This window comes from Diabrotica virgifera, chromosome 2 (assembly GCF_917563875.1).
Source record: "Diabrotica virgifera virgifera chromosome 2, PGI_DIABVI_V3a".
Taxonomy (NCBI): Eukaryota; Metazoa; Arthropoda; class Insecta; order Coleoptera; family Chrysomelidae; genus Diabrotica; species Diabrotica virgifera.
The window spans coordinates 272,436,992-272,464,827 of NC_065444.1; the positions used below are offsets into that span (position 1 = coordinate 272,436,992).

General features: G+C 32.7%; 2 protein-coding genes across 4 annotated transcripts; both read left to right on the plus strand.

Moving 5' to 3' along the window:
* Positions 1-740: 740 nt before the first annotated feature.
* LOC126879882 (zinc finger protein 83-like) lies at positions 741-27,836 on the plus strand. 3 transcript variants are annotated; one of them, XM_050643213.1, is made up of 3 exons: positions 741-1,003; positions 1,742-2,408; positions 23,520-27,836. In XM_050643213.1, the coding sequence occupies exons 2-3, from the start codon at positions 1,754-1,756 to the stop codon at positions 25,433-25,435; spliced, it is 2,571 nt and encodes an 856-aa protein (XP_050499170.1). In that variant the 5' UTR covers positions 741-1,003; positions 1,742-1,753; the 3' UTR covers positions 25,436-27,836. The 3 variants fall into 3 exon arrangements, with proteins under 3 accessions (XP_050499170.1, XP_050499171.1, XP_050499172.1); XM_050643214.1 differs by lacking the exon at positions 23,520-27,836 and adding an exon at positions 4,795-5,211 and having other exon boundaries at positions 754-1,003; XM_050643215.1 differs by lacking the exon at positions 23,520-27,836 and adding an exon at positions 11,142-11,571 and having other exon boundaries at positions 758-1,003.
* Positions 5,141-8,186, plus strand: LOC126879883 (uncharacterized). The gene is made up of 2 exons (XM_050643216.1): positions 5,141-7,118; positions 7,204-8,186. The coding sequence occupies exons 1-2, from the start codon at positions 5,141-5,143 to the stop codon at positions 7,419-7,421; spliced, it is 2,196 nt and encodes a 731-aa protein (XP_050499173.1). The 3' UTR covers positions 7,422-8,186.

Consider the following 27,836-nt stretch of genomic DNA (forward strand, 5'->3'; position numbering starts at 1 on the left):
GGCATATGACTAGCCTGATCTATTTTCTTTACATATCTCTGGGTATGACACACTGTCATTGACAGTATGAAGTATGACAGATGACTAGATGACAGCGATTTCGCGGTTTGCGGTTTGCCAGGGATGCCAGGTCTGGGGATTTTTCTCCAGAACTGGGGAAAATTGATAAACTTTAGGGACTGGGGAAAAACTTTTTTAAAATGACTAATATCTGGGGAAATCAAACTGGCTAAAATATGTTATTAAATTTAGTAAAAAATAGTTATTTTAGAAAGTCCAGTAATTATGTGAATATTAAATGTTTTACAACGACAAGATCGTGGTGACTGATTCCACATAGGTCACACTCAATACAGTTTGGTGAATTGTGACTACTGCGAACAATGATATTGTCTGGGGTTCCCTGACTCTGTCATGCTCTCGCTCTGTCATCTATTATGAACACCTGTGTAGGTCCGGGGTTCCCGACTTACATCTGTGAATTCCCTATGGGGTGCCTACATGGCAGGCAACACGGGTTGCATACATGTAGGAGAAGAATTGTTAAAAACTGAACTAACTAGGTTTATCCAACTCGATTCAAAACCGTTCATGAACGGTTACGAGTATGCGCAGTAACGGAAAATGTGTAACTGCGCAGAAATTTTCGTTATTGCGCATGTGCGTAACAAACCTTTAAATCTGGGGAATTCTGTTGAAAATCTGGCAACTTTTAAAACACAATTTGGGGAAATAAATTTTTTGGGCCTGGCAAGTGGCAACGCTGGGTTTGCGGTTTGGTTTTTTGTTTTTTGTTGGAGGTTGCGGTTGGAGTTGCATTATGTTGCATTTTTATATTTTTATTAGCTATTTACAACTGTAGTTGTATCAAATTTAATACTACACCGTCTGCATTTAGACAAAACATATTAATTCTACATACTACAAAGTTATGGATACCTTGAGATACAGGTTTTGGTTTTATGCATTTTAAAACAGCATATACAACAGTTGCTGGTCATAGGTAAGAAAACTAAACTGTTCAAATTTTAGACTAATCTGACGATCTTTACTAATACTTAGTTACTCTTCAAATCCTGATACACATCATGATTAAAAGCAATGGATTATTATAAAAGTCTAAAATGCTCCCCCATATGTAAGGATTTCTACAGTTTTCACTGTATTCCTACACTCACTTGTTCTCTGCAGTTTTTTTCCTGTTTTCCAGTTCCCTTCCTGCAGATTTCTTCTTTCCATTGCTTCGTCCACTCCATCTCTGAAAGATCTTTGGGGTGTGCCTCTCTTCCTTCTTCCTATGGGGCTCCACTCTGTTATCTTGTTTATCCAACATTTTTGGTCTGCTCTTCTGACTTTCTGACATGTCTGTACCAGGTTAATATCTTCTGTTCTATGTAATCTATTCTATCTGAGTTCATTCCCTTCCTTTTCTTAATCTGTATGCTATTTATTCTATCTTTTCTTGTTACTCTGCAGTTTCTCCTTAGGAATTCCATCTCTGTTGCTCTTATTTTGTTTTTGGTTTTCTTATTTATAATCCAATTTATTGTCATGGTGTTGATATTCTTCTTTTTGTTTTTATACTGATATTCTTATCTTATCCCACAGCATCGGGTTCAATGTAAAGCTCCCACAGCTCTATGTAAAATCTAAGACACCTATTGTGTATAACTGTTTAAAAAACTAGTAAACAGTATAATTACTAACTAAATTTTTATTAAATTCACATATTTTTTTCTAGAAATCATGTAAAATGGCAGAAGAAGAAAACCAGATCCAAATAAACTCTTTTTCCATCTTTGATGACGATTCAGATGACTCAAACGAATGCAATTCCCCTCAAGAATCAACAAATAATGATGTTAATGTTTTATTAAAAAACCACTTTAATTTCGAGGACTGTTTAGAATCTCCACTAAAAGATATAGAACCAGTTTCCACCAATGTTTCTCAAAATAAAATTCCAAAAGAAAATACTAACAATACTTGTAAAACTACTAATTCAGTAAGTAAAACCAGTGACCTTCAAAGCAAACATGTCAGTGATAACGATCAAGATAAAGCGAAGAAGACTGAAAACACAAATGTTACTAAGAATGATGAAAATGTAGTAAGTAAGAACCAAAATACAAATGTTACTAACAATGAACGAACTGGTGTGAGTGGCACTAAAATCATAAATATTACAAATATTACAAACATTGACCAAAATGCTGAGAACCAAAGCATTGATTTGCCAAGGTCACGTGATAAGGAAATTGTTGAAAGAAGTGTATATCCTGAGGACGTTCCAGTTGAAGAAATCAGTACACTTAATGGTTTACAAAACGAGGAAGACGTCGAAGAAGAAAGAAGTGTTGCAACTTCATCAGAAGTACAGATGGGCACAGATAATGGAGACAAGAAAAGTAAGTATAGAGATTAGCAATTGCTTATGTGTAATATCTAGACCTCGGAGGTAAACTACACTACATCATTTCGAGCAACTGTGTTTAGCATGTGTTTGCAACAAAGTTTAGAGCACCTAAAATGTTATAAAAATATGATATAGACACCCCCATCGAACAAGGTTGTAACTCATTTTTAGAGATTTTACAGAAGAGGCAAAAAACGAAAAATTAAATTTTTAAAAAGTTGTAGAGAAATGGTTAGACCCTTTTACACTGATGCGATATGATCTTTATAACATAATAAGGGATTACTGTGAGATGTATGTTTTGTAATTTTATTAACTATCTATTGAAAATCTTGAGTTTGATTAGGATACAACCTTAAGAATAAAGATTATTCTTCGTAGAAAAAGGTTGTAACTTGCCTAACAGCCATTTTACACTCTCTGTGTTAATTAGAGAGAGAGAGAGAGAGAGAGAGAGAGAGAGAGAGACATACTTTATTGATACAATGTACCAAAAGGCCATCGACCGAAGTCTTTCAGCCAATTTACACTATTAATATACATTAATACAGTATATGTTTTTTGTTAATATTAATACAATACAATAATTAAAAAAAAATATCCGTATGTGGCGGCAATCACAATATCACTGACAATTAGTTACAATATACAGATGCTGATTTAAATACGAGTTGTTTATTGTCTTGATGTGTAGCAGATTTCTTCAAAAAGAGTTCTTCCTGGACATCTACGGGCACCATCCTCTGGTATGTTCACAATGTGGGGCTCAATCAAATTTTTGTTATTGTCATTAATAAAGAGATATTTAAACAGCATATTGAGTCTCTCATTAATAGGTTCAATTCCAGTTTTCTCGTACAGCATTCTGTTGGATGGATTATGAAGTGGACTATCAGGATGACGCATTCTAGTAATTTGTCGAAGGCTAGTTGTTTCAGCCACTTTTATATTATTTTTTGCAGCACCTTTAGAATTATAGAAAATTGCAGAACCATACTCCAGCATGGGCCTGCAAATCATTTTATAAATATTGGCTGCCGTTTCAATCGTAATTCCCTCATTCTTGTATGTCAAACTTCTGAAGTGTTTTGCTCTAGTTATAATTTTCCTTTTTATAACTGCTGTGTGGTGGTTGAACTTCAATTTGTTATCTATTTCTATTCCCAAATACTTAACAGTGTGGGAGGGTTTAATAATATTGTCGCATATGTTTATAGTTGGTGAGTGATCTTGGATTCTATGGTTAAATATTATTAGTTTTGTTTTAGAAGGATTTATTGTTAATCTCCATTTATTCATCCAAGATATTGTGTCATCCATCTGCCTCTGCAATAAGTCCATTGTCTTTATTAAATTTTTTTCATATGATATCACTGCAGTGTCATCAGCAAATTGTAGCAAATTAGTATTGGTTAGTCTATTGTCACATATGTGTTAATTATTTTTCCTGTTTTACAATTAAAAGGTATGTTTTGAGTCATCGGCAATATAGATAGGAGAAAATTAGTTTTTATGAGTTATATTTAAACAAAATATCAACTCATAGTTTTCACAACTTTAATTGGAAATTATAAATTTTACAATACAAATAATATTCTATCACTATGAAGAAAACATGATATAAAATATCTCAATTTTTTCACATTTTTATTGAATATCTGTAAATATTTATATTTTAGGCATTTTCCTTTATTACTTTATACTTTTACCATTATATCTACTTCAAAATTAACATGTGTGTCCTTAAAAAGATTGAAATTTAAAATTTGCTTCTGATTTATTTCAATTACGGATTAAGGCATGCCTGATGCTTTGGCACATCGTATCATGGTTATCCATTGGTCTGAAGCATAACAACTTAATGTTTTTTCCGTTTTTATATAATGGCATGCATTGAACCACCCTCGTTTTGTGAATGTGCTATTTTAAAAAGTACATGTGTAATGTTAATATTAAACTTTTTCACTACATTTATTTATTTATTTATTTATTAACGGGGTACCACCCAATTTAATATATACACAAAATATTATAATTATCTAGTGATACAATAAATATAAAGATATACAGCCATTCCAGAAATAATGAGCCTAAATGCAAAATAATAAAGTTTTATAATAAAATGAAATTTCATTAGAAAAGGCATTAAAACATTCTAATAAAAATAAATCAAAACGTAAAATTAAAAATTTGTCTATTTATTTAGGTTTTTTGTGCACCCAAAGTTTGACAAGCTGATACTGTGCTCAAAGTCTCAAATGTAATCAAGTTGGCCCACCTGATTTCTTCTTTATTTTTTCTTAAATGTCATATGTTTTGTTTTGTTTATCAACATAACCTCAAAAACCAGCACTATCAACCTAAATTATGATGTTCAGTGATTTCAGAACTTAACAGAAAAATAAACTTTAAGAGTGATTTCGGTGTCCCATACGGAACCAAAAAGTTGGAAAAGTTAGCTTCCCGAGAGAACAAAATAAGACTAAAACGTCAAAACCTTCAAAAGTTAGGTAAGTGGAATTATCAATACACTCATATAGTTGATGTTTTTTCAAACTCGGTATTTTTATATGAAACAGTAGTTCCGTACGGGACAGTTCCGTACGGGAAATTTGTATTATGGATGCAAAAGTCACACTCTATGCCTGTTTAAATGTTTTATAGCCAAATTTTACAAGAGCCTTATAGACCTACATCATTTTAAGCTAGACCTAAACCACTTACATGTATTTATCTTTTCAGAAAATGGACAATAAAGAAAAAAAGAAAAGATATTTTGAGAAGCTACGATTGGATCCCCAGCGACTTGCTGCACATCAGGAAAAGGAGAGGCAACGTGTGAAAGCCGTAAGAGCAAAGGAGAGAGATCTTTTTAAAGATAGGCCAGATATCTTAGAAAGTAAAAGAAAATATGAAACATTAAGGAAACAAAAACAACGAGAGCGGAAAAGGCTAGCTAAATTAGGAGAAGAGTCAAATTTTCCCAGTGTAGCTTCAGAACTTGGCTCATATAAAAGGCCTCAGAGCTTAGGAAAGGCTGTAAATAGGGTTAAAAAAGTTTTACCAGATAGTCCTTCCAAGAAACAAGCTGTTGTACGGAAACTGATTTTGGAATACCCAAATTTGATATTGACCAAACCTCCTCGTAAGTGTACAACCAAACTCTCTGATGAGGTAAAGAAAACTGTCAAAGATTTTTTTATCAGGGATGATATAAGTTATCAGGCTCCAGGAAAAAGGGATACAAAATCAATTAAGGACCCTGTAACTAACAAAAGAGCTAATGTGCAAAAAAGGTTTCTTGTCATGTCAGTCAAAGAAGCCTATCAACAATTCATCCAAGAAACAGGCTTGCAACAAGTGACAAAGACCACATTTTATGATCTGCGACCAAAACATGTCCTTTTAGTAAGTGATACACCACACACGGTATGTGTGTGTAAATACCACGGAAATTTTAACTATCTTTTAGAATCCTTGCATAGTAATAAAGTATTAAACCAGGATCTTGTACCAAATGGCAAAGAACTATTAAGAAAACTTGTTTGCAGCTTAAACGAAGAAAACTGTATGTTAGGAACTTGTTCCCAATGCAAAAGTTTGGTTGAACATGAACTTGCACATGTGTTAACTGTCAGTGATTATGATGAAGGGAAAAGAATTGTCTGGAAACAATGGGTTGACATTGAAAAAAGGCCAAAACAAGTTGAGCACAGCGGTACTGTAAAAGATGTAATTTGTGAAATAAAAAAACAATTGCCTACATTTAGAGTTCATTGCTATATCAAAAATGTGCAATCAGAAGAATTTGAAGCAAGGAGACTTGAAAATAATCCAAAGTCAGGAACTCTGCAGATTGATTTTGCAGAAAACTTTTCCTTGATTTCACAGGATGAGATACAGTCCGCACATTGGTCTCATCAACAGGTAACTTTATTTACAGCTTGTGTTTGGACTGGTAGTGCAACTTCCTCATACACCATTGTGAGTGATGATTTATCACATCAAAAACTCAGCATTAAAGTTTTTCTGTATAGAATAATTGAAGATATTCTCAAGAGGTTCCCTAATCTGGAAAAACTGTCAATATTCTCTGATGGTCCCTCATCTCAATTCAAAAACAAATATACAGCTGGACTCTTGTGCTCAATGCAAAAACATTTCAAAATTGACTTTGACTGGTTGTTTTTCGCCACTTCCCATGGAAAAGGCTCTGTTGATGCGATAGGGGGCGCCATAAAGCACCGAGTATGGATCAAAATCAAATCAAGACAAAGAACAATTTCAAATCCCTTTGAGTTTTATGAATGTGCTAAAGAAGAAATAAAAGGGACACATATTATCTTTCTGCCTGAAGAAGATGTACAAAATCATGCCCAGGAAATGGAAAAAAAATGGGCAGACATAAAGTCTATTCCTGACATTCGGCAATGCCACTACTTTATGCCTTATGACTCTACGAGCATACTTGTTGCACGGACTGCAAAATCGTTAATGACTAAACACATTATTTCCAAAGAAGCGGAAGAAGACCTCTCAAGGCAATTAGATTTAAAACAGAGGCGCCTACGCTATGAGGATGTCTATTCCTCGTCTGATTCTGATGATGACAAAATGTGTACACCTACTGCACTACCAGTTGGTGAAGAGACAGTTGTAGGATCATGGGTTGGAGTGATATATGACAGCCAATGGTATCCAGGTAATTATTTATTTTATTATATATATAATAGTGTTGAATATTTTGAACCTACTGGTAACTTAGCAATTTTTGTATTTTTTTGCAGGGATTGTTGAAAATAAATCGGAGAAAGACATAACTGTCTCATTCATGGCCAGAGTGGGCCAAAGATTCTTTTGGCCATCAAAGCCTGATATCCAAACACTGCATCATGTCAATATAATGTGCAGGATCAAGGAACCGCCACACCCAGTATCAAATCGTCATTTTGAAATCAATGGAGTATCCCTATACGATGAGATTTTCAAAAAACTGAATGTTTAGTTTGCCTAGCCTACTCTTCATTATGTTTAGTAGCATTATTAAGTAGCATTAAAATTTGAAGTAGTTAGAATTACTTCATTGATAAATTTTCATTAATATTTTAGTGTAACTTATATTAATTATTCATTAATATTTAAGTTAATTGAAGGAAAACCTATTATAATAAGTTAAATAAATATATTTCACATTCATCACAGTCTATGTTTTATTTCTTAACAAATAAATGAAGGGGATGTTAGGAATATTTCACATAGGTCCCGTACGGAACCAGTAGGTGTCCCATACGGAACTGTTTATTTTAATTTATACCATTTTATTTTCAAACAGAGTATTGAACAAATAAGCATAACTACAAAAATTGAAGTCTTAGGAATCAAAGTGTATAATTACAGTAGGAAATGTTTAAAAACATCACAGAATTTTTAAGTTGATGCTTAAGTTGCACAGATAGGAGCTAAATGTTGTCCCGTACAGAACCGTGGATTGAACCAGTTTTACACTGAAACTAGTCAAGTTAAGTCTTTGAAATTAATTGAGCAAAGTAATCTGTTTGTTTTTCACCTAAGTCTATTTAATTTATAGCTTTCAATTGAATTGTTAAAAAATCTCAGCAAGTTTTGTTCAACAATGCATAGTCTAAATGTCCCGTACGGAACCTGGAATGGCTGTATAGTAAATATGTATGACAAAAATTGGCGATGTAGCTATATAGAAAAAACAAATATTAAAATAATACAAAGTAAATAACAAATATAAATCACATAAGATTACAAATTTTTTTTTTAAACACTGTCTACAAACATTTTCCGAAGCGCACAGCAACAAATCCAGGTCTATTCTATTTCCATTTAGAATGATTCTACTCAGCGGAGAATGCCTACCAAAGTTGCAGCGATGAAATTTAATTGCAAAATTTTGGGATGTTCTAGTAACTCTAGAGGGAACATTAAAGTCAATTAGAGACAGTAAATCATTGCAATTAATTTTTGAATTCAGTATTTTATGAAGAAACAAAACATCAGCATACATCCGTCTGGAAGATAGCCCAGGAAGGTTTAATTTATTTCTAATTTCTGAGTATGAATGGTCACTTAAAGGTTTGTGTAATTTAAAACTCAAGTACCTAATGAATTTATTTTGGACTTTTTCAAGCTTGGCTATATGGACTTCATAAGTGGGTGACCAAACAACTGAGCAATACTCAAGAACAGATCTAACTAGGGAAATGTAAATCAGTCTGATGGAACTAATGTTATGCAAACATCTAGAAGTTCTAATAATGAAGCCTAACATTTTAAATGCCTGGTTATTCACATAATCAAAATGAGCGCAAAAATTTAGTTTGGAATCTAATTGAACACCTAGATCTCTTACAGTTGATACAGCCTTCAGTGGTTCTTCAGCTAATTTGTAATTATAAAAGAGGTTGTTAATTCTTCTACAGAAACTAATAAAGTGACATTTTCCAACATTAATGCTCATTTGGTTCCAATTGCACCATGCCATAATTTTGTTAATATCATCTTGAAGTTTTTCACAATCTAAGACGGATTCGATAATTCTATAGATTTTTAAATCATCAGCAAATAGCAGAAATTTAGAGTTAATATGAGATTTAATGTCATTAACAAATATATTAAAAAGGAAAGGCCCTAAGTGGCTTCCTTGTGGAACACCAGATGTTACGGAAATTTCACTAGATTGAAAGTGTTTAATTTTAACAACTTGTATTCTGCTAGTTAGGTAACTACATAACCAGTTATACAGATTGCCCGTAAATCCAATAGCTTTAAGCTTGTTACACAACAATTTATGATTCACAGTGTCAAAAGCTTTGGAGAAATCTGTATAAATAGCATCCACCTGTAGTCTCCTTTCCAAAGCATCAGATATGTATTGCGTGAAAAGTAAAAGATTTGTAGAAGTTGATCTACCTGAAAGAAAACCATGTTGCTCTTCAATTAGTACATTGCATAAAGGTGTTTTAATAGAGGGAACTCTAGAGGGAACATTAAAGTCAATTAGAGACAGTAAATCATTGCAATTAATTTTTGAATTCAGTATTTTATGAAGAAACAAAACATCAGCATACATCCGTCTGGAAGATAGCCTAGGAAGGTTTAATTTATTTCTAATTTCTGAGTATGAATGGTCACTTAAAGGTTTGTGTAATTTAAAACTCAAGTACCTAATGAATTTATTTTGGACTTTTTCAAGCTTGGCTATATGGACTTCATAAGTGGGTGACCAAACAACTGAGCAATACTCAAGAACAGATCTAACTAGGGAAATGTAAATCAGTCTGATGGAACTAATGTTATGCAAACATCTAGAAGTTCTAATAATGAAGCCTAACATTTTAAATGCCTGGTTATTCACATAATCAAAATGAGCGCAAAAATTTAGTTTGGAATCTAATTGAACACCTAGATCTCTTACAGTTGATACAGCCTTCAGTGGTTCTTCAGCTAATTTGTAATTATAAAAGAGGTTGTTAATTCTTCTACAGAAACTAATAAAGTGACATTTTCCAACATTAATGCTCATTTGGTTCCAATTGCACCATGCCATAATTTTGTTAATATCATCTTGAAGTTTTTCACAATCTAAGACGGATTCGATAATTCTATAGATTTTTAAATCATCAGCAAATAGCAGAAATTTAGAGTTAATATGAGATTTAATGTCATTAACAAATATATTAAAAAGGAAAGGCCCTAAGTGGCTTCCTTGTGGAACACCAGATGTTACGGAAATTTCACTAGATTGAAAGTGTTTAATTTTAACAACTTGTATTCTGCTAGTTAGGTAACTACATAACCAGTTATACAGATTGCCCGTAAATCCAATAGCTTTAAGCTTGTTACACAACAATTTATGATTCACAGTGTCAAAAGCTTTGGAGAAATCTGTATAAATAGCATCCACCTGTAGTCTCCTTTCCAAAGCATCAGATATGTATTGCGTGAAAAGTAAAAGATTTGTAGAAGTTGATCTACCTGAAAGAAAACCATGTTGCTCTTCAATTAGTACATTGCATAAAGGTGTTTTAATAGAGTCGCATATTATACTCTCTAGAATTTTAGGAATAGAAGAAAGAATGCTTATTGGTCTGTAGTTAGCTATATTACTCCTGTCACCTGATTTATGAATAGGAACAATAAAACTAGATTTCCACAAACTTGGACAAATACCTGAATCAAGTGAATGAGAAAACAGAAAATATAAGGGACGGGTTAAAGTACATCTACAATTTTTTAATAGTATGGGTGGAATTCCATCAGGTCCAGAGCCTTTAAAAATGTCTAAATTGGCTAATTTTTCAAATATGATTTCAATAGATACATTACAAGAATTCAGACTCACTGTTTTTTCATATTCTAAGGTGGGCTGTATTAAATCATCATTTACTCTGTAAATATTTTGAAAGCATTGCGCAAAATTATTAACAATATCCGCACCATTATTAAGCACTGTGTTTCCAAGAAACATAGTGTTTGGTAGACCATTATTTTTGCGTCTGCTGTTAACAAACTTCCAAAAGTGCTTTACGTTTGAACTAATTCTAGATTCAGTTTGACTTATATAAATATCATGACATGACCTGCTTAATTCTTTGCATGTGGTTCTCAAGGAAGAGAAAAGTAGATAATCGTCCCAAGAATTTGTTTGTTTATATATCTTACGAGCAATTTTTTTCCTAAATATTAATGATTTTAGGTCATTAGTCATCCAACGAGGAAATTTGGGATTTTTTAATCTTACACGTGGTATTGAACAATGGATGCCAAACTGCAATATGGAGTAGAACAGTTCCGTGGCCTCGTTAATATCACTGCAAATACCTAAAACATTCTCCCAGGAGATACTAGCAAGATACATATTAAGAGCAACATAGTCTCCTCTCCTAAAATTGAAGGCAAAACTATCATATTGAAGCTCAGGCATATTATCTTTAATAGCTAAAGAAATAGATAACGCAGGATGATAACGATCACAAGGCAATAAATAATCATTAGCAATTTCAACTGTTACATTTTCATTATCATTAGCAAAAACCAGGTCAAGTAAAACTCCGTTGCAATTTGTGATGTGATTAAGCTGAAATAGGTTATAAAATGCAAAAGTATCAACTAAAGTATCAGTAGCAGTGTTACTATTATTACTAAAGACACCTCTTTTATCATGGTACCATTCGCTATTTGGCAGATTGTAGTCTCCTGTTAGAATGAACTTGTGTTCAGGAAAATTGTTACAGACAGATTCTATACTGATACAATGATTCTCATAGGACAGCGGTTCTCAAACTTTTTGAGTCATGTACCACCTACAGTTCTTTTAATTATTTTTGGTACCACATATACAGGGTGTAATACAGGTCATAAATTAGATCAAATATTCTGGAACCAAGAATAGTTCGATTGAACCTAACTTACCCTAGTACAAATATGCACACAAAAAAAGTTACAGCCCTCTGAAGTTACAAAATGAAAATTGATTTTTTTCGATATATCGAAAACTATTGGAGATTTTTTAATGAAAATGGACATGTGGCATTACTATGACAGGAAATTATACTGAAATTTGCACCCATAAAAATTTTATGGCGGTTTTGTTCCCTTAAACCCCCCCAAACTTTTATGTACGTTCCAATTAAATTATTATTGTGGTAACGTTAGTTAAACACAATGCTTTTGAAACTTTTTTGCCTCTTAGTATTTTTTCGATAAACCAGTTTTAATGGAGATGCGGCTTCTTTTTTAATGTGTTTACATAACAATTTTATGGAGGTTTTGTGCCTTTAAACCCCCCAAATGTTTATGTACGTTCCAATTAAACTATTATTGCAGTACCATTAGTTGAACACAGTGTTTTTAAAACTTTATTGCCTCTTAGTATTTTTCCGATAAGGTACCTTTTATCGAGATGTGGCTTCTTTTTTATTATGGTTAAAAATATACCTCAATCTGAAATTTATAAATAAATTTTCATATTATTATCGGGTCTCTATATAATAATCATACTTAACAGTATACAAATATGTGGTGGATTTGACAAATATTCATCAACTAATGATGCCACAATGATAATTTAATTGGAACGCACACAAAAGTTGAAGGGGGGGGGGGTTAATGGAACAAAACCCCCATAAAATTTTTATGGGGTGCACAAATTTCATTATAATTTTTTTTAAGATTTTCACATGTCCGTTTTCAATAAGAAAACTCAAAGGGCTGTAACTTCTTTTAGGTGCACATTTGTACTAAGGTAAGTTAGGTTAAATTGAACTATTTTTGGTCCCAGAATATGTGATTTAATTTATGACCTGTATTTTTGTTACACATTGTATTTTTATAGTGTATTATGAAGACTTACTAAGTACTACTATTTTAATTTTTTTTGTGTTTTGTGTACCACCGCAAGTAATGAAATGTACCACCAGTGGTACATGTACCACAGATTGAGAATCGCTGTCATAGGATATTAAGGCTGAATTAGGAGGAAGACAAACTGTACCAAATATATAACATTCATTCAGAGTGCAAACTTCAACAAACAGTTCCTCCAAGTGAACATGTGGTAACAGAATAGACCTCGATGAGTAACATTTTTTAACTGCAATAAGGACACCCCCTCCAATTACTTTATCACTAGTTAATGGAGAGCGGTCCTTTCGATATATATATTAAAATCTAAAAGTCCCAATTCGTCATTACTGATACCATCACACAACCACGACTCAGTAAATATAAGCACATCATAGTCAGTTGTAGCAGCACTTTCTTCAAGAGCAGTAAGCTTGGTTCTAATTCCTCTAACATTCTGATAATACACTGTTAGTTCACCAGACACAATGTGGGAGGTACTCCTGGAATTCAGTTTTTTTTCTGAATTACTATTTTTGGAACGCCACGAATGTACCTAATGGTAAGATTTTCTTCACCTTTTGAAACCCTATCTGCCAAATTAGTACGAAGTTCACTTAGGTACTTTCTCTGTAGATAGGTAGAATCGGAACTAATCTTAATATTGGATGCAGCAAGTTTATTTTTATTTTTTAAAATTGACAGTGCTACATTCTTATTTTCCAGGACTACTTTAAGCGGACGTGACATATTATTCTTGACATTACCAAGTCTAATGACTTTTTTAACTTGAATGTTGGGGTTAATCACGCTTAAAGTGTGTTTAACTTTATTCATATCTTCTTCAATTCTTGCTGGTGCTGTGCTAGAGTTGGTTTCATGAAGGTTATAAATAATAATATTATTCTCACGAAATTTACGTTCTTCAACTTCCTGGATGATGGTATCAAGATCTGTGGCTTTATTATCTCTAGGCAGCTCTAGTGAGCTAAGTTTATCAATAAGTTGTTCCACCTTTTGTTCAAGAGAACTTATTTGTTTCTTCATCATAGGAATCATTTTAATTCCATCCTCACAGGATTCGCAAAAAAGTTTAAGGACTCTTCTACCCTTCAACTCCAACACCCTGATTTCTGATGCAGTCAGATTGGCACATTGATGATGAATATTTTGACTGCAACCATCACAAACCCAATATTCACCACCACTGACATCCAACAAACATTTTGTGCATGACATATTTAAAAGTTTAGATCAAGCACTGGCCTATCTTCAAAATATATTATTTGTAGAAGTACTGATAACTTTTTATGAAGAGTACTTAAGTTTTTGTTGAACTCAATTAGGAGAATATGTGCTTCTAATTGCAAATAAATGCAATTTCTGGAACATTCACTAATAAAAATGAAAGATAACTTACAGATTAATAGGGTCTGAACTTTTACGTATTTTTTGATACAAAACGACACATTAAACACTAATAAATATCACTTAAATTGTACATCATTAACAGAGCAGAAAAATATGTGCTTTCGCCAGTAAGTATCACATTGGAATGTGAACATACAGTATGTAGCAAAAACTATTCTATATTTATTTTGTCCACCAACTATCAAAAAGTAAAAAACGTCCGTAAATCATGTTTTTATTTTTATTTCGATAAATTGACTTATGATGAGATGCACTGTATGTTTGATTACTTTATCAATTAAACATATGTGCAACAAAGTCGTAACTCATTTAAAAACCTTGTTAATCATTAAGTATAAAAAAAAGGAAATATTTAACATAGGGAGTATCTAGTGTTACTACCTTTTTCACGTTAAAATGGTACACGTATGTTAAAATACAACTTTTTTCAATGGAGTATTAGCCAAACTATTTAGAATTGAACTATGTTGTTTATATTGACGTGTGCACAATTTTTTGCTGAATTTACCTGTGTTGAAATCTGAAAATAGATTATCTTGAGTTACAACCTTGTTCGATGGGGGTGTCGATATATCCTATTATTATTGTTTGAAAGAAAGTATGACCATATTTTAATAATAATATATATACTTATATAACCAATTTGTATAATCCAACTAATAAAATAATTGGATTAATGGAACTTATTCAAAACAACACCATGTCGACATAATGTAGTTTACCTCCGAGGTCCAGATATATAAATGTATTACCCCAGAAAACGAACCCAAAAAAGCACTTGAATTTTTTTTTATAATTGACCTTTTTTGACAAATGCGACTCACCTGAAAAAATTGCACTGTAAATTAAAAAAATATTTTCGGTTCTATGAGTAGTACAAACTTCAATTTTTTTTAAATATGTGTTTTTTCTTAAGCTCTCAGAGGGTGTAGTTTGTTTTTTTGTATTGGATGCAAATGGGATAAACAAATAGAATTTTAGACATAAAAGGCAAATATCGAAAACTATTTTTAAATTCATATATTTGATCATTCAACCATATCTTGTCAAAAATATATCAAAAATAGAATTGTTTAGAAATTTACTCGACCGATCAGGTCCAACTTTTGGAAATAAGTAACAACATCAAAACTGGTATTGGGAAATATATCGTAAATATTTTTATTCTTTATTCTTAATTATAAGCAATTAAAAAAATGCTTACTTTCGGGTTTAATTTGCAATAACTTTTTTGTTTATGTATATATTATATTTTTAAGGCTATGGGTACATAATTCGCAAATATTTTACGTGTATCCCTACTTTTTCTGTCTTTACACAGCAAATTACGTGTAGTAAAATTCACACTGGTATGGATATGTAAACATTACTAGAATGTCATTCTACTTGAAAATGTCATCATTAATTTAAAGAGATGGGTTTTGAATGTTCTTGGATAACTGTTATTTTTATAATTGCAAATTATTAATTCAGTTAATAAATGTGATAATTTTTTCACTAACTATGCATTCAGTGATTGTAATAATTTATTTGTACAACAAAGACTAATACTCAATCGAGAAAAGAGGAAAAGTGTTAAAGTGATTTTTTAATAATATATTGTTATGGAACGCTTACAATTTTGAACATCTTTAACAACAAAATACTTGGATCACAGAATATATTATCCTGATGTATTCTCTGCTTGGATCTTCCACAAATAATACACAATAAATATCTTTTTGTTAAGTTCACGTCTTAAATCAATTATTTATCAAATACACTATATATCAATAATATTTAATCAATAACTCAACATATTCCCGATACAATGTCAAATATTTAAAATTGTCAGTGTCTGACTGACAATATATGCTGACAATATTATATTCGGCTGAGTGCGTTGTAAGACAAAGATAGATTTGGAAAATATTACCACGGCATTGTGTTTATTTTTTTCGAATCCTGAAAAAACCAATAAATATTTTTAAAAAGTTTAAACGCAGAATGAAAGACTAAATTATTACCGAGGGCCGAAAGTCCCTTAGAATAAATAAAAAGTTTATTTTGAATGATATATTTGAAATTAAAAATCACACTAAATTTTCTCTTAGTTTTTCACCCCTGTAACTTATTAAAATAAACATAGAAGTTCTCAGAGACTTTCGGCCCTCGCTAATAACGTGATCTTTCATTCTGCGTTTACATTTTTCAAAAATACTTATTAGTTTTCTCAAGATTCGAAAAAAATGAATCCCCATTTGAATAGCATTGCAGCCGAAAATACGTACCGATCCTCTTAATAGAGATAATATTTTTAATTTAGAAAATCTCATTTTAAAGAGCAAATCTTTTCAATATGTATATAATCTTTTCGATCCCACAATACATAGTTTTTTCACAATATCAAAATTAATGAAAAAAGTCAGTGTAAATTTTGATACCCATAAGATGGTACATCTTTTCTATCCACTTCACTCAGATGTTCTATTTTTACATACTTCGTTTCCTGGGGTATATGTTCGCAAATGCTTTGTTTTCCAAGATATGGGGTGTTAAAGTTTTTCTTACAAATTGATGATGCACAAACTGGTTGATATACGCAAATCAAAGTACCCCGCACAAACCTTATGGAAATTAGGTCCCAGTGGATTTCTTTCATTCTTTGGGAAAATACTCTTTGAAGCATCCTGATAATAAGTTCTCATGGGCACAACTCAATCGTATGAAGGATTTTCAAGATATAGAGGCACAAACTCGGAAAATTATAAGATTTACTGGGTATTCCAATTCCCTGAGTTACTGGTTATCTAGCAATATGTAGAAGTTTGGATCAAGGAAAAGTACTAGTAGTCTAGGATTTTTGTCTGGCTATCCAATGGCGACCTTTACTTTGACCTTGACCTTCAACGGACGTCATCTTCTAGAGGTTCGAGGGTTTTCGGCATTAAATTGATATAAACAGATTACTCATGGGTTTTTGGGATCGCTAAACACGAATATGCCATCAGAATTGACCTCCGGAGGACGTGGTGGCCAGGGCCACTGCAAGGGACATCATCTTCTAGAGTTTCGATGGTTTTCGGCATTTAATTGATGCAGATGAATTACTGGAGGGTTTCTTGAGGTCGCTAAACACGAATATGCCACCAGAACCGACTCCTGGAGCACCTGGTTTCCAAGGTCAATGAAAGGGGTTCCTGGAGTTTCGAGGGTCTTTGGTACTACATTAATGCAAACGGATTAGTTATAGGTTTTTGGGGTTGCTGAACACGAATACGTGATACAAGAGCACCTGGTGCCTAAGACAGGTTATCTTCTGGAGTTTCAGAGGAATCAAATGGATTACTCTTAGATTTTTAACTCCAGAAGATAACCTGTCTTAGGCACCTGGTGCTCTTGTGTCTGTGCTGATCACATATTCGTGTTCAGCAGCCCCAAAAACCTATAACTAATCCGTTTGCATTAATGTAGTACCAAAGACCCTCGAAACTCCAGGAGCGCCTTTCATTGACCTTGGAAACCAGGTGCTCCGGGAGTCGGTTCTGGTGGCATATTCGTGTTTAGCGACCTCAAAAACTCTCCAGTAATTCATTTGCATCAATTAAATGCCAAAAACATCGAAGCTCTAGAAGATGACGTCCCTTGCAGTGGCCCTGGCCACTATGTCCTCCGGAGGTCAATTCTGATGGCATATTCGTGTTTAGCGATCCCAAAGAGACCATGAGTAATCTGTTTATATCACTTTAATGCCGAAAACCCTCGAAACTCTAGAAGATGACGTCCGTTGAAGGTCAAGGTCAAAGTAAAGGTCGCCATTAGATAGCCAGGAAAAAATCCTAGACTACTAGTACTTTTCCTTGATCCAAACCTCTACATGTTGCCAGATAACCAGTAACTCAGGGAATTGGAATACCCAGTACCTAAATCTTATAATTTTCTGAGTTTGTGCCTCTATATCTTGAAAATCCTTCATACGATTGAGTTGTGCCCATGAGAACTTTTTATCAGGATGCTTCAATGAGTATTTTCCCCAAGTATGAACGAAATCCACTGGGACCTAATTTCCATAAGGTTTGTGCAGGGTACTTTGGTGGGTTTTAAAAGATTGCGCATTTTTAACATACTCTTCATTCATCATAATCTCATTTTTTTAAACAAAAAGAATGATATGTACATTACTAAGATACTTCATCCTTCTGCTTATATTTGAACGAAGGATCCTGAGAGGCATATTCGGTGGTATCTGTGAAAATGGTATTTGGAGGAGGAGGTACAACTACGAGGTATACCACAGATATAAACATATATTTGGTGGTAAAGACATAGTATCTCTTATAAGAATAGGAAGACTAAGATGGGCAGGACATCTAGCAAGATCACAGCATAACAACCCTCCTAGCTCTTCCATTTCCTGGCTAAATTAACTGTATCACCCTCTGCCTCACAGATTACTCATCAATCGTCGTTTGTCTTTTAATTTTAGAATGTAGGTCCTAAACAATCCTTTTTTATTTAACTTGTTCACTGCCGTCTCGGTCACTATGACCAAGAAATGTTTTTTCATTTTCATGCCAGAGACACATTTCCACGAATTTCTTAATATGGGTGACCTAAATTTCTTTCTTTCATAAGACTTTATTATCCGTGAAAATCTACTTCTGAGCAGCTTGAACCAAAGAATGAAAATTTTTTGCCATCTGCAATATACCACTTGACCTGAACGTAAAAAACTATACAAAACAGTCTGGCAGCGAACGAGTTAAAAGTATTTTGCAATCTATTGAGTATCAACAATAAACAAAAATAGTGACATCAGCTAAAGCCAAGAAAGATTTTACCAATTATTGGTAAAATCAAGTGCCTACAATCATTATAAAGTTATATAGGAAATATATGCAGGGTGAGGCTGATAACTGGCCTGTTAGAAATATCTCGAGAACTAAAGGCAACAGAATCATGAAAATTGCAATACAGGGGTTTTGAAGGATGATCTATTAAATGAAAATATTTTCATCACCGGAAGTTGCTTATCGTTTTTTTAAATGGGACACCCTGTATATTTTTAATTTTTGAATTCTCTTCGATGTCTTCTTTCTTAAAATATGAGGAGTTGTAATGTTATACAGGGTATTTTAAAAGATAATTACGTTTTTTTATTAATTTCGTAGCAATATTCACACCCTGTAGAATTGTAACAGTTTGACAACTAAAACTCTACTTACGTTCAAATGATTTTTAATATAGTCTACTATTGTTAAGAATCATTAGTATAGCTAAATTTTTAATTTTAGTATACAGGGTTGGTCGAAATTCGGAATGAGTATTTTCTAAGTTTTCTTAAATGGAACACCCTGTATTTTAGTATTGTAATGAAATGATATTTTATGGTACTTTTTTATTTCTTAAGCATTCCCTATACCTAACTGCTTTAATTTGTGCTTAATTGTTAGTCGCACCAACAATCTTAACTACGTAGGTATTTTGATAGCTAAACCATTATTGGTAATTTTAAGGATCAGTCTGGATTAACATGTATTTGTTTCTGAAAAATTATTTGTAATTGAATATTTTCACGGCCAACCTAATAAAATTTTACATATTTTTTGTTGAAATTAATGTTTAGTTTTAATCACCAATAACTCACAAATTAAAGCAGTTAGGTATAGGGAATACTTATAAAATAAAAAAGTACTATGAAATATGATTTCATTACAATACTAAAATACAGGGTGTTCTATTTAAGAAAACTCAGAAAATATTCATTCCGAGTTTCGACCAACCCTGTATACTAAAACTTCAAAATAAGCTATACTAATAATTCTTAACAATAATAGACTATATTAAAAATCACTTGAACGTAAGCAGAGATTTTAATGTCAAACTGTTACAATTCTACAGGGTGTGAATGTGGCTACGAAATTAATAAAAAAACGTAAATATCTTTTAAAATACCCTGTATAGTATTAAAAAATCTCATATTTTAAGAAAGAAGATATTAAGGAGAATCCAAAAATGTAAAAATATACAGGGTGTAACATTTTAATAAACCAAGTTATAAGCAACTTCCGGTATAACCGGAAGTTGCAAAGAGATGAAAATATTTTCATTTAATAGATTATCCCTCAAAACCCTTTTATTCCAATTTTCATGATTCTGTTACCTTTAGTTCTCGAGATATTTCTAATAGGCCAGTTATCTGCCTCACCCTATATACATGTTATGCTGGCCACTCACTTACGGATAACGAAGAGGATATGGCATGCAGGCCAAGACTGAAGGCCGTTATCGAAAACCGACACACACTAGAATCAGTTCGTTATCTGACGACCTTTTTCTTCAGGTAAAGATCTGTAGGGAATCGTAACTCTTGCCACACACAGTGCAATTATCGACGAGAAAGCATGTCCCTCTCACGAAAAAAAGCGTGTGCGTTTGTGCTAGAAAGCCGGAAGAAAAAGAAAAGAGCGTACTGGGTTAAAGATTGGCTCATGAAAAGAAACAGGTTATCTTTATCTCACATGGCATTTATGGCAGAATTAAAACTTTCCTGTACGGAAGATTATAAAAGATATTTAAAAATGGATGAAACATGTTTTAAAAAGCTATTAAAACTAGTGACACCTTTAATAAAGAAACAAAACACTCGAATGAGAAGTGCCATTAGTGCGGAAGAGAGACTAACTGCAACATTAAGGTTTTTACCTTTCTCTCTTAAATTCCGATTCGCGTAACATTTATCTTTAACCTTCCATAGGCAAGGATGTGATTGATAAATATCAATAAATTGACGTAAAAATTCAGAATTCTTTGCGTTCTTGTTTGCCATTTTCTCTTTAAAAATCCGATTTGCCGATCGATGCCAGTTAAGTTAACGATCTGCAGTCCAGATGTCACACACTTGCAGTTTTGTGAAGCGATCGCGCCAAGGTCTGAATGACAACTGCGTGTGGGTGGTAGTTTTGACCTTCGGTTAAGGGCTTGTCAGGCGCCAGGCCTCTTCGTTATCCGTAAGTGAGTGGCCAGCATTATAACTACTAACTAGTGTGGTAGGCTAGTATTAAGAGGAAACAGTAGCGATCAACAGGTAGCGAAAACGCGTTCCAAGATTGCGGCTGTAATTTTGAATATTTTTTTGAGATATTTGGCACACGTATTCGTAATATAATAAAGAATGGCGGTACAGAGCCCAATTTGAAAAATATATTATTATGTGGAAATTTCTCTGTAATTAAATACAATATTAAAAAAACGAGCCTGTACCGCCATTAAGAAGAACAAAAAAATACACTTTCTTCAAATAAACTTTTTTAACCGATGTCTAGATTTTGTGTCATTTTGGAACTACTAAAATTTTTTATTTCATTAGTAGTTCCAAAATAAAATGACACAAAATCTAGGCATAGGATAAAAAAGTTTATTTGAAGAAAGTGTATTTTTTTATCTTCTTAATGGCAGTTCAGGCTCGTTTTTTTAATATTGTTTTTAATTACAGAGTAATTTCCACATATTAATATATTTTTCAAACTGGGCTCTGTACCGCCATTCTTTATTATATTACGAATACGTGTGCTAAATATCTCGAAAAAGTATTCAAAATTACAGCCGCAATCTTGGAACGCGTTTTGGCTACCTGTTGATCGCTACTGTATCACCTTAAACCATAAATAAATAGATAAGAAAAATACCAATTGTGAATAATTGAAGAGTTGTAGGTATGTCAGCGGTTAACAATACCACATTATTAATTGATATACCCCTGTAAGATGATTTTCAATCTTTATGAGTCTTAATTGGTTATTTTACTACCCAAAATATTTTCAAAATATAATAGTATGGTATAACTAGACCCAAACCCAGACATCCAAAGTGAAAGTTATCCTCCAACACCAAATTATTCTATATGGTCCACATAATGTTCAGAAAAAAGTCACACCATTTTGAAGCGTCGGGTTTGGGGGGGAGAGGGGAGAGAAATCGGTAAATTCGTAGTTTTTTACGTGTTCGTCAATATTTCTAAAACTATGCAGTTTAGCATGAACAACCTTCTATACAAAAATATTCTACATAAAATTTGAAATAAAAAAGTCCCTATGCATAATCCTTCTAAAATGAACGGTTTCAAAGTTGCGGAGATAGTATATTATACTTGGTCCAAAAAAAGGCCCAACCCAGACATCCAAAGTAAAAGTTTTCCTCCAACACAAAATTGTTCTATATGGTCCACATATTGTTCAGTAAAAAGTTACACCAATTTGAGCTCCGGTTTGGGGGGGGAGATGGGGGGAGAAGTCGGTAAATTAGTAGTTGTTTTACGTTTTTCGTCAATATTTCTATAACTAGATTTAGATCTGCTTTAGCGTAAATTATGTTCTTTACTCAAATTTTCTACATATAATTTAAAACAAAAAAGGTCCAATATATAATTGTTATAAAATCAACGGTTCCAGAGTTACGGAGGGTGAAAAGTGTAGGTTTTCAATACTTTTTATATTTTTTTGGGCAATTTATAATATCATTACTGATGAAAGAAATTTTTTTGTAAATAAAATTTACTATTTCAGTGGCCGATGGTATGTTAGTGATAAGCCCTTGAAGAAACGTTAACCTCACCAACCAAAATCATCATCAATTGTCCAAATAATATAAAAAGAATCGAAAACCTTCATTTTTCACCCTTCGTAACTCTGGAACCGTTGATTTTATAACAGTTATGTATAGAACATTGTTTACGCTAAAACATAGTTTTAGAACTATTGACGAATAACGTAAAAAAACTACTAATTTATTGACTTCTCTTCCATCTCCCCCCCCCCCCCTCCCAAACCGGACGCTCAAAATGATGTAACTTTTTACTGAACAATATGTGGACCATATAGAACAATTTGGTGTTGGAGGAAAACTTTTACTTTGGATGTCTGGGTTAGGCGTTTTTTTGGACCAATGACACTATACTACCTCCGTAACTTTGGAACCGTTCATTTTAGAAGGATTATGTATAGGACCTTTTTTATTTCAAATTTAATGTAGAACATTTTTGTATAAAAGGTGGTGGTTCATGCTAAACCGCATAGTTTTAGAAATATTGACGAAAAACCTAAAAACAACGAATTTACCGACTTCTCCCCCCTCTCCCCCCAAACCCGACACTCAAAATGGTGTGACTTTTTTCTGAACATTATGTGGACCATATAGAACAATTTGGTGTTGGAGGATAACTTTCACTTTGGATGTCTGGGTTATGCCATTATTTGGATCAATTTTATCATATTATAATACTACTACCTACTTTCTATGTCACTTTTAGTGTATTATTTTTTAGCATTGAAACGCATTACTGTAAGAAGAAAATATCTCAAAAACTTTCGTGGCAAAGGAAAATTACACAGTTGTAATTTTTGTGGAGCATCGTTCGTCAAAGAAGATGAATGGACTAAACACTTGAAAACACACCAAACGACAGTTTCAACTAAATTATTTCTCTCGACTAAATTAAAGAATCTTGTTGATCGCAGACTATTAGAGAAACATGGCAACTGCGATTCTTTTCATAAACTGTTGTACGTAAATTTGTCTGACGCCATTTTTACAACTAAACCTTTTGCGACAGTAAGGTCGTATGTTAAGAAAACTAAAAACGGTAAACTCTTTTTATGTTCAATCTGCCATAAACCGTTTAAAGCTTTGAAGAGCGTAAAGAGACACTTTACAGTTCATTCTTTAGAAAAGATTTTCCGTTGTCCCATCTGTTCCCAACGTTTTTCTCGCAATGATACGTTAAAAATTCATTTGAAGGTGCATTTTGCGGAAAATCAATACAAGTGTAGTATTTGCCCAAAAGTTTTTATACGTGTGGACTATCTTAAGACTCATGTGAAGACACATGACAAATCAAAAGGGGTTCTTTGTAAAATATGTAAGAAGTCGTATTCACCTAATAGTCTGAGGCTTCACATGAAAGTACATACTGAAGAAAAGCAATTTAAATGTGACTTGTGCGATAAAACTTTTAGATATAAAAATCATCTTAAAACACACGCAGTTGTTCATTCTAAGGAGAAAAATTTCGAATGTAATATATGCTCTACACGATTTACTTTAAAGCCATCTTTACGCAAACATCTAATTCTACATACTGGTGAAAAGAAAGTTAAGTGTCCAGTCTGTAGTAGAGCATTTTTTAATAAAGGTGATATGAAAAATCATTTGGGAACCCACGAGAAGAATTTTACCTGTCACTTATGCTCCAAACGTTTTAGTCTTAAAATACATTTGGTTCGGCATTTGGTTGTGCATAATGGTGAGAGAAATTATAAATGCGATATTTGTGACAAAACATTTTTTCATAAAGAGACCTTAGTGAAGCACGCTTCTCTTCCTCATAAAACTTATAAGTGTTTGGTATGCTCCAAGGACTACTCGAATAACAAACAATTAAAAGAGCACGTTAACAGTATACACGGAGGAAAACAATTTAAATGTGACATTTGTCCTGCTGCATTTGCCTCTAACCAAACATTGGGTTATCATTTAGCGTGGCATAAGGGAGAAAAGCATCAGTGTAATATTTGTATGAAATACTTCAAATTTGAAAAGGGGTTGAAATCACATTTGACACTACATACAGACCAAAAACCTTTTAAATGCTCTTATTGTTCAAAATCATATGGTTGTGCTTCAAGTTTAAACAACCATGAAAAAATTCACACAGTTAAAAAAGTTTACTGTAAAGTTTGTAACAAAGGCTTTCCACACACTTATAAATTAAACAGGCACCACGAAGAAGTTCACGAGAAGAGAAAAGATTATCAATGTACGATTTGCTCAAAAGCCTTTCCTCAGAAAAAGAATGTTCAATATCATATGTTAACGCATACTGGGGAGAGACCTCACCAATGTGATATATGTTTACATACGTTTCAGCTCAAAGGTAATTTGAGAATACATATTTCTAGTGTACACGAAAAGAAGAAATATAAATGTGACAAATGTTCAAAAGAGCTAAGTTGTCGTTCAACTCTAATTAAGCATATGCTATTGCATTCTGAGAATAAACCTCACAAGTGCAGTTTGTGTCCAAAATCTTTTATTCAGAAAATACTTCTGACCTACCATATTATGTCAGAGCATACAGGAGAAAAAAACTTCAAATGTTCAACTTGTACTAAATCATTTATCTCCGTGTATAAGTTAAGAAGACACATGAATACACATACGAAAGAAAACAAGAAGAAATAGATGAATAGGAGGTTGATACTTAAGTATGTAGTTCTAATTAACTAATTTTTAGTTTACTTCAGAAATACTTCATATCTAAATACTGCTTGAAATCACATTTGACAATACATAACAAGTGGGATGAAAAGTTCGTATACTGACACTTAGATGGCACTACTGGTATTAAATGCATATGATTTTTATTCAGCTCTAACCTTTGAAAGATTCATGTATAAAGACAGCTGTCGAACTATTAGTTTATGAGATATAGTATTATGAGTGAAGCAACTTGTGGATAGTTTTAAAAAATGGATAAAAAGGATTTCGTGTCTTAAGAAAGCATTGTTTTTGGCGAAAAAAAAATACTGTTGAAGCCAAATCTTGGCTTATAGTCGAGGAAATGAAGCTGAAAAAATGGCAAAACCTCGCAATTTTTTACTTATCCTAAAATAATAATTTTAATTCAATATCCTATACTTCATATTCAATATTATGCTTAAGGGCGTTGATTATTTTTACGGGTGTGAACTACCCCTTATTGTCAAAAATTATATAAAAACATTGTAAACTTTAATAGTGGTAAAATTTGGTTTTGATTGGTTAAATAATGATTGTTTTATACTTTAGGATATAATATCATAATATTTCAACCCTTAAAAACCATCCTTAATAACATTACAGTTTTTATAATTAGTATTTTAATAGATCTATACAGAAAAAAAGCAGAATTAAAGAATTACAAAAACATTTATTTACACAAAAATAAGAATTTACAAATACAAATACAAATACTTTTTTAGTTATCTTCCAGTATACGAACCGGTTCTGTGGTATTATACATACATTAAAAATTATCCATAAGCGGACTATCCGAATTTTTCGAAAAAAAAAATCGTTTTATAAACATAGCTCTTTCATTTTTGGCGATAAGAAGATTTTTCAAAAATGACTGTAGGATTTTTGAAGAGTTATAAGACTGTGTAAACTAAACTCCGTAAGATCCCTCAGTTTTTAATTAGGGTGGGTTTAAAGGGCTCGAATAAGGGGGTGTTTGCTCGTAAATAGAGGTTTTAAATAGCTATATCTCGCTAACTGTTCACTGCAATGAAAATCTATGCACAAGGAAATTTTAGTTATTAAAAAAGCTACAATTTAGTATTCCATCATTTTTTTCGTATCTCCAGTATTTTCGAAAATATTTTGAAGTAAAAGGTGAAAAATGGTAAATTCCAAAAAATTAAGTTTTCTTTAAACTCCAATTTTTCTAAAATTAGGCCTTTTAAATAAGTCAAACTTTTTGGATGTATTGATAATACAAATATAAAAGTAATTACAGAAAGGTGAAGACAAATTTTTAATTAGGAGGGTAGTTAGGGGGTTGTTTTCATTGATTTTTTCATAGAGAAAAGCAGGTACCGACCTTTTTTTGATCGCTTAATTTTCAGGCTAGAAACTTTTTGTTATTATTTTTTGAAAGGCCTAACTATATACATACTTGAAAAAGGATTATTGAAGTTTTCCTCGAAAGATGCAAAGTTTTTCCGTTATTTTACTTTGAATATTTCAAATTATGCATTTGACGAAAAAAGCTAACATTTAACATGCCGTATCTCGGTTTGTATTGGTCTTAAAAATATTACAGAAAAAGAATTTGGTTTGTGTTACTAAAAGATACAATTCTGATATCTACGTTTTTTTGATTAAATGCATATTTTTCGAGATATTCTCAAAAAAACCCTCTAAAAAAGTCGATTTTTCATCGAAAAACTGTTACTTTCAAGCGCGAATAACTCGAAAAATATTAGTTTTACGAAGAAAATGTAAAAAACATTTTTTCTTAGAATTACTTTTTACATCGATTTACATGGTTAAAATGTAAAAATTCCCGCCCCCGAGATGGGGTGGAAACCACCCCCAAGGTTTTAGCGTACAGCGGCATGATACAGAAAATGATCCTTGGACTATTCCCTACCTTCTGTGAAAATTTCAAGTAAATCGATGCTGGACGAAAAAATTGCGAGCCAAAATGCTTCATTTCCTCGACTATTAATAAACATTTGGACAATACACCAGGAAAATCAACCGTTGAGAAATGGTTTGCGAGGTGCGAGGCGAAATGAGCACCGAGGACGATGCACGCACTGGGCGCCCTAAAGAGACTGTTACCGACCAAAACATACAAAAGTCCACAAAATAATTTTGGATGACCGTAAAGTGAAGTTGTTCGAGATAGCTGAGCCTCTAAAACCGAATTATTGCATCGATATAGTACCGGGTGATCAGTTAAGGGTAGCGAGCGGCCATATCTCATAAGATATTGGTCGTATAGAATTGAGAAAAAAAAAAATCATGATAAAAGTCGCCAAGAGAAATTGCTGGAAATTATTTTCGAGTTTATCAAACGTCCGCTAGAGGGCGTAAC

Excerpts from the sequence above, each read along its gene's own strand:
- LOC126879882 (XM_050643213.1), top strand. The coding sequence starts at position 1,754 with ATGGCAGAAGAAGAAAACCAGATCCAAATAAACTCTTTTTCCATCTTT. Across the intron at positions 2,409-23,519 it reads AGATAATGGAGACAAGAAAA|CATTGAAACGCATTACTGTA; the intron begins GTAAGTATAGAG and ends ATTATTTTTTAG.
- LOC126879883 (XM_050643216.1), top strand. The coding sequence starts at position 5,141 with ATGTATTTATCTTTTCAGAAAATGGACAATAAAGAAAAAAAGAAAAGA. Across the intron at positions 7,119-7,203 it reads TGACAGCCAATGGTATCCAG|GGATTGTTGAAAATAAATCG; the intron begins GTAATTATTTAT and ends ATTTTTTTGCAG.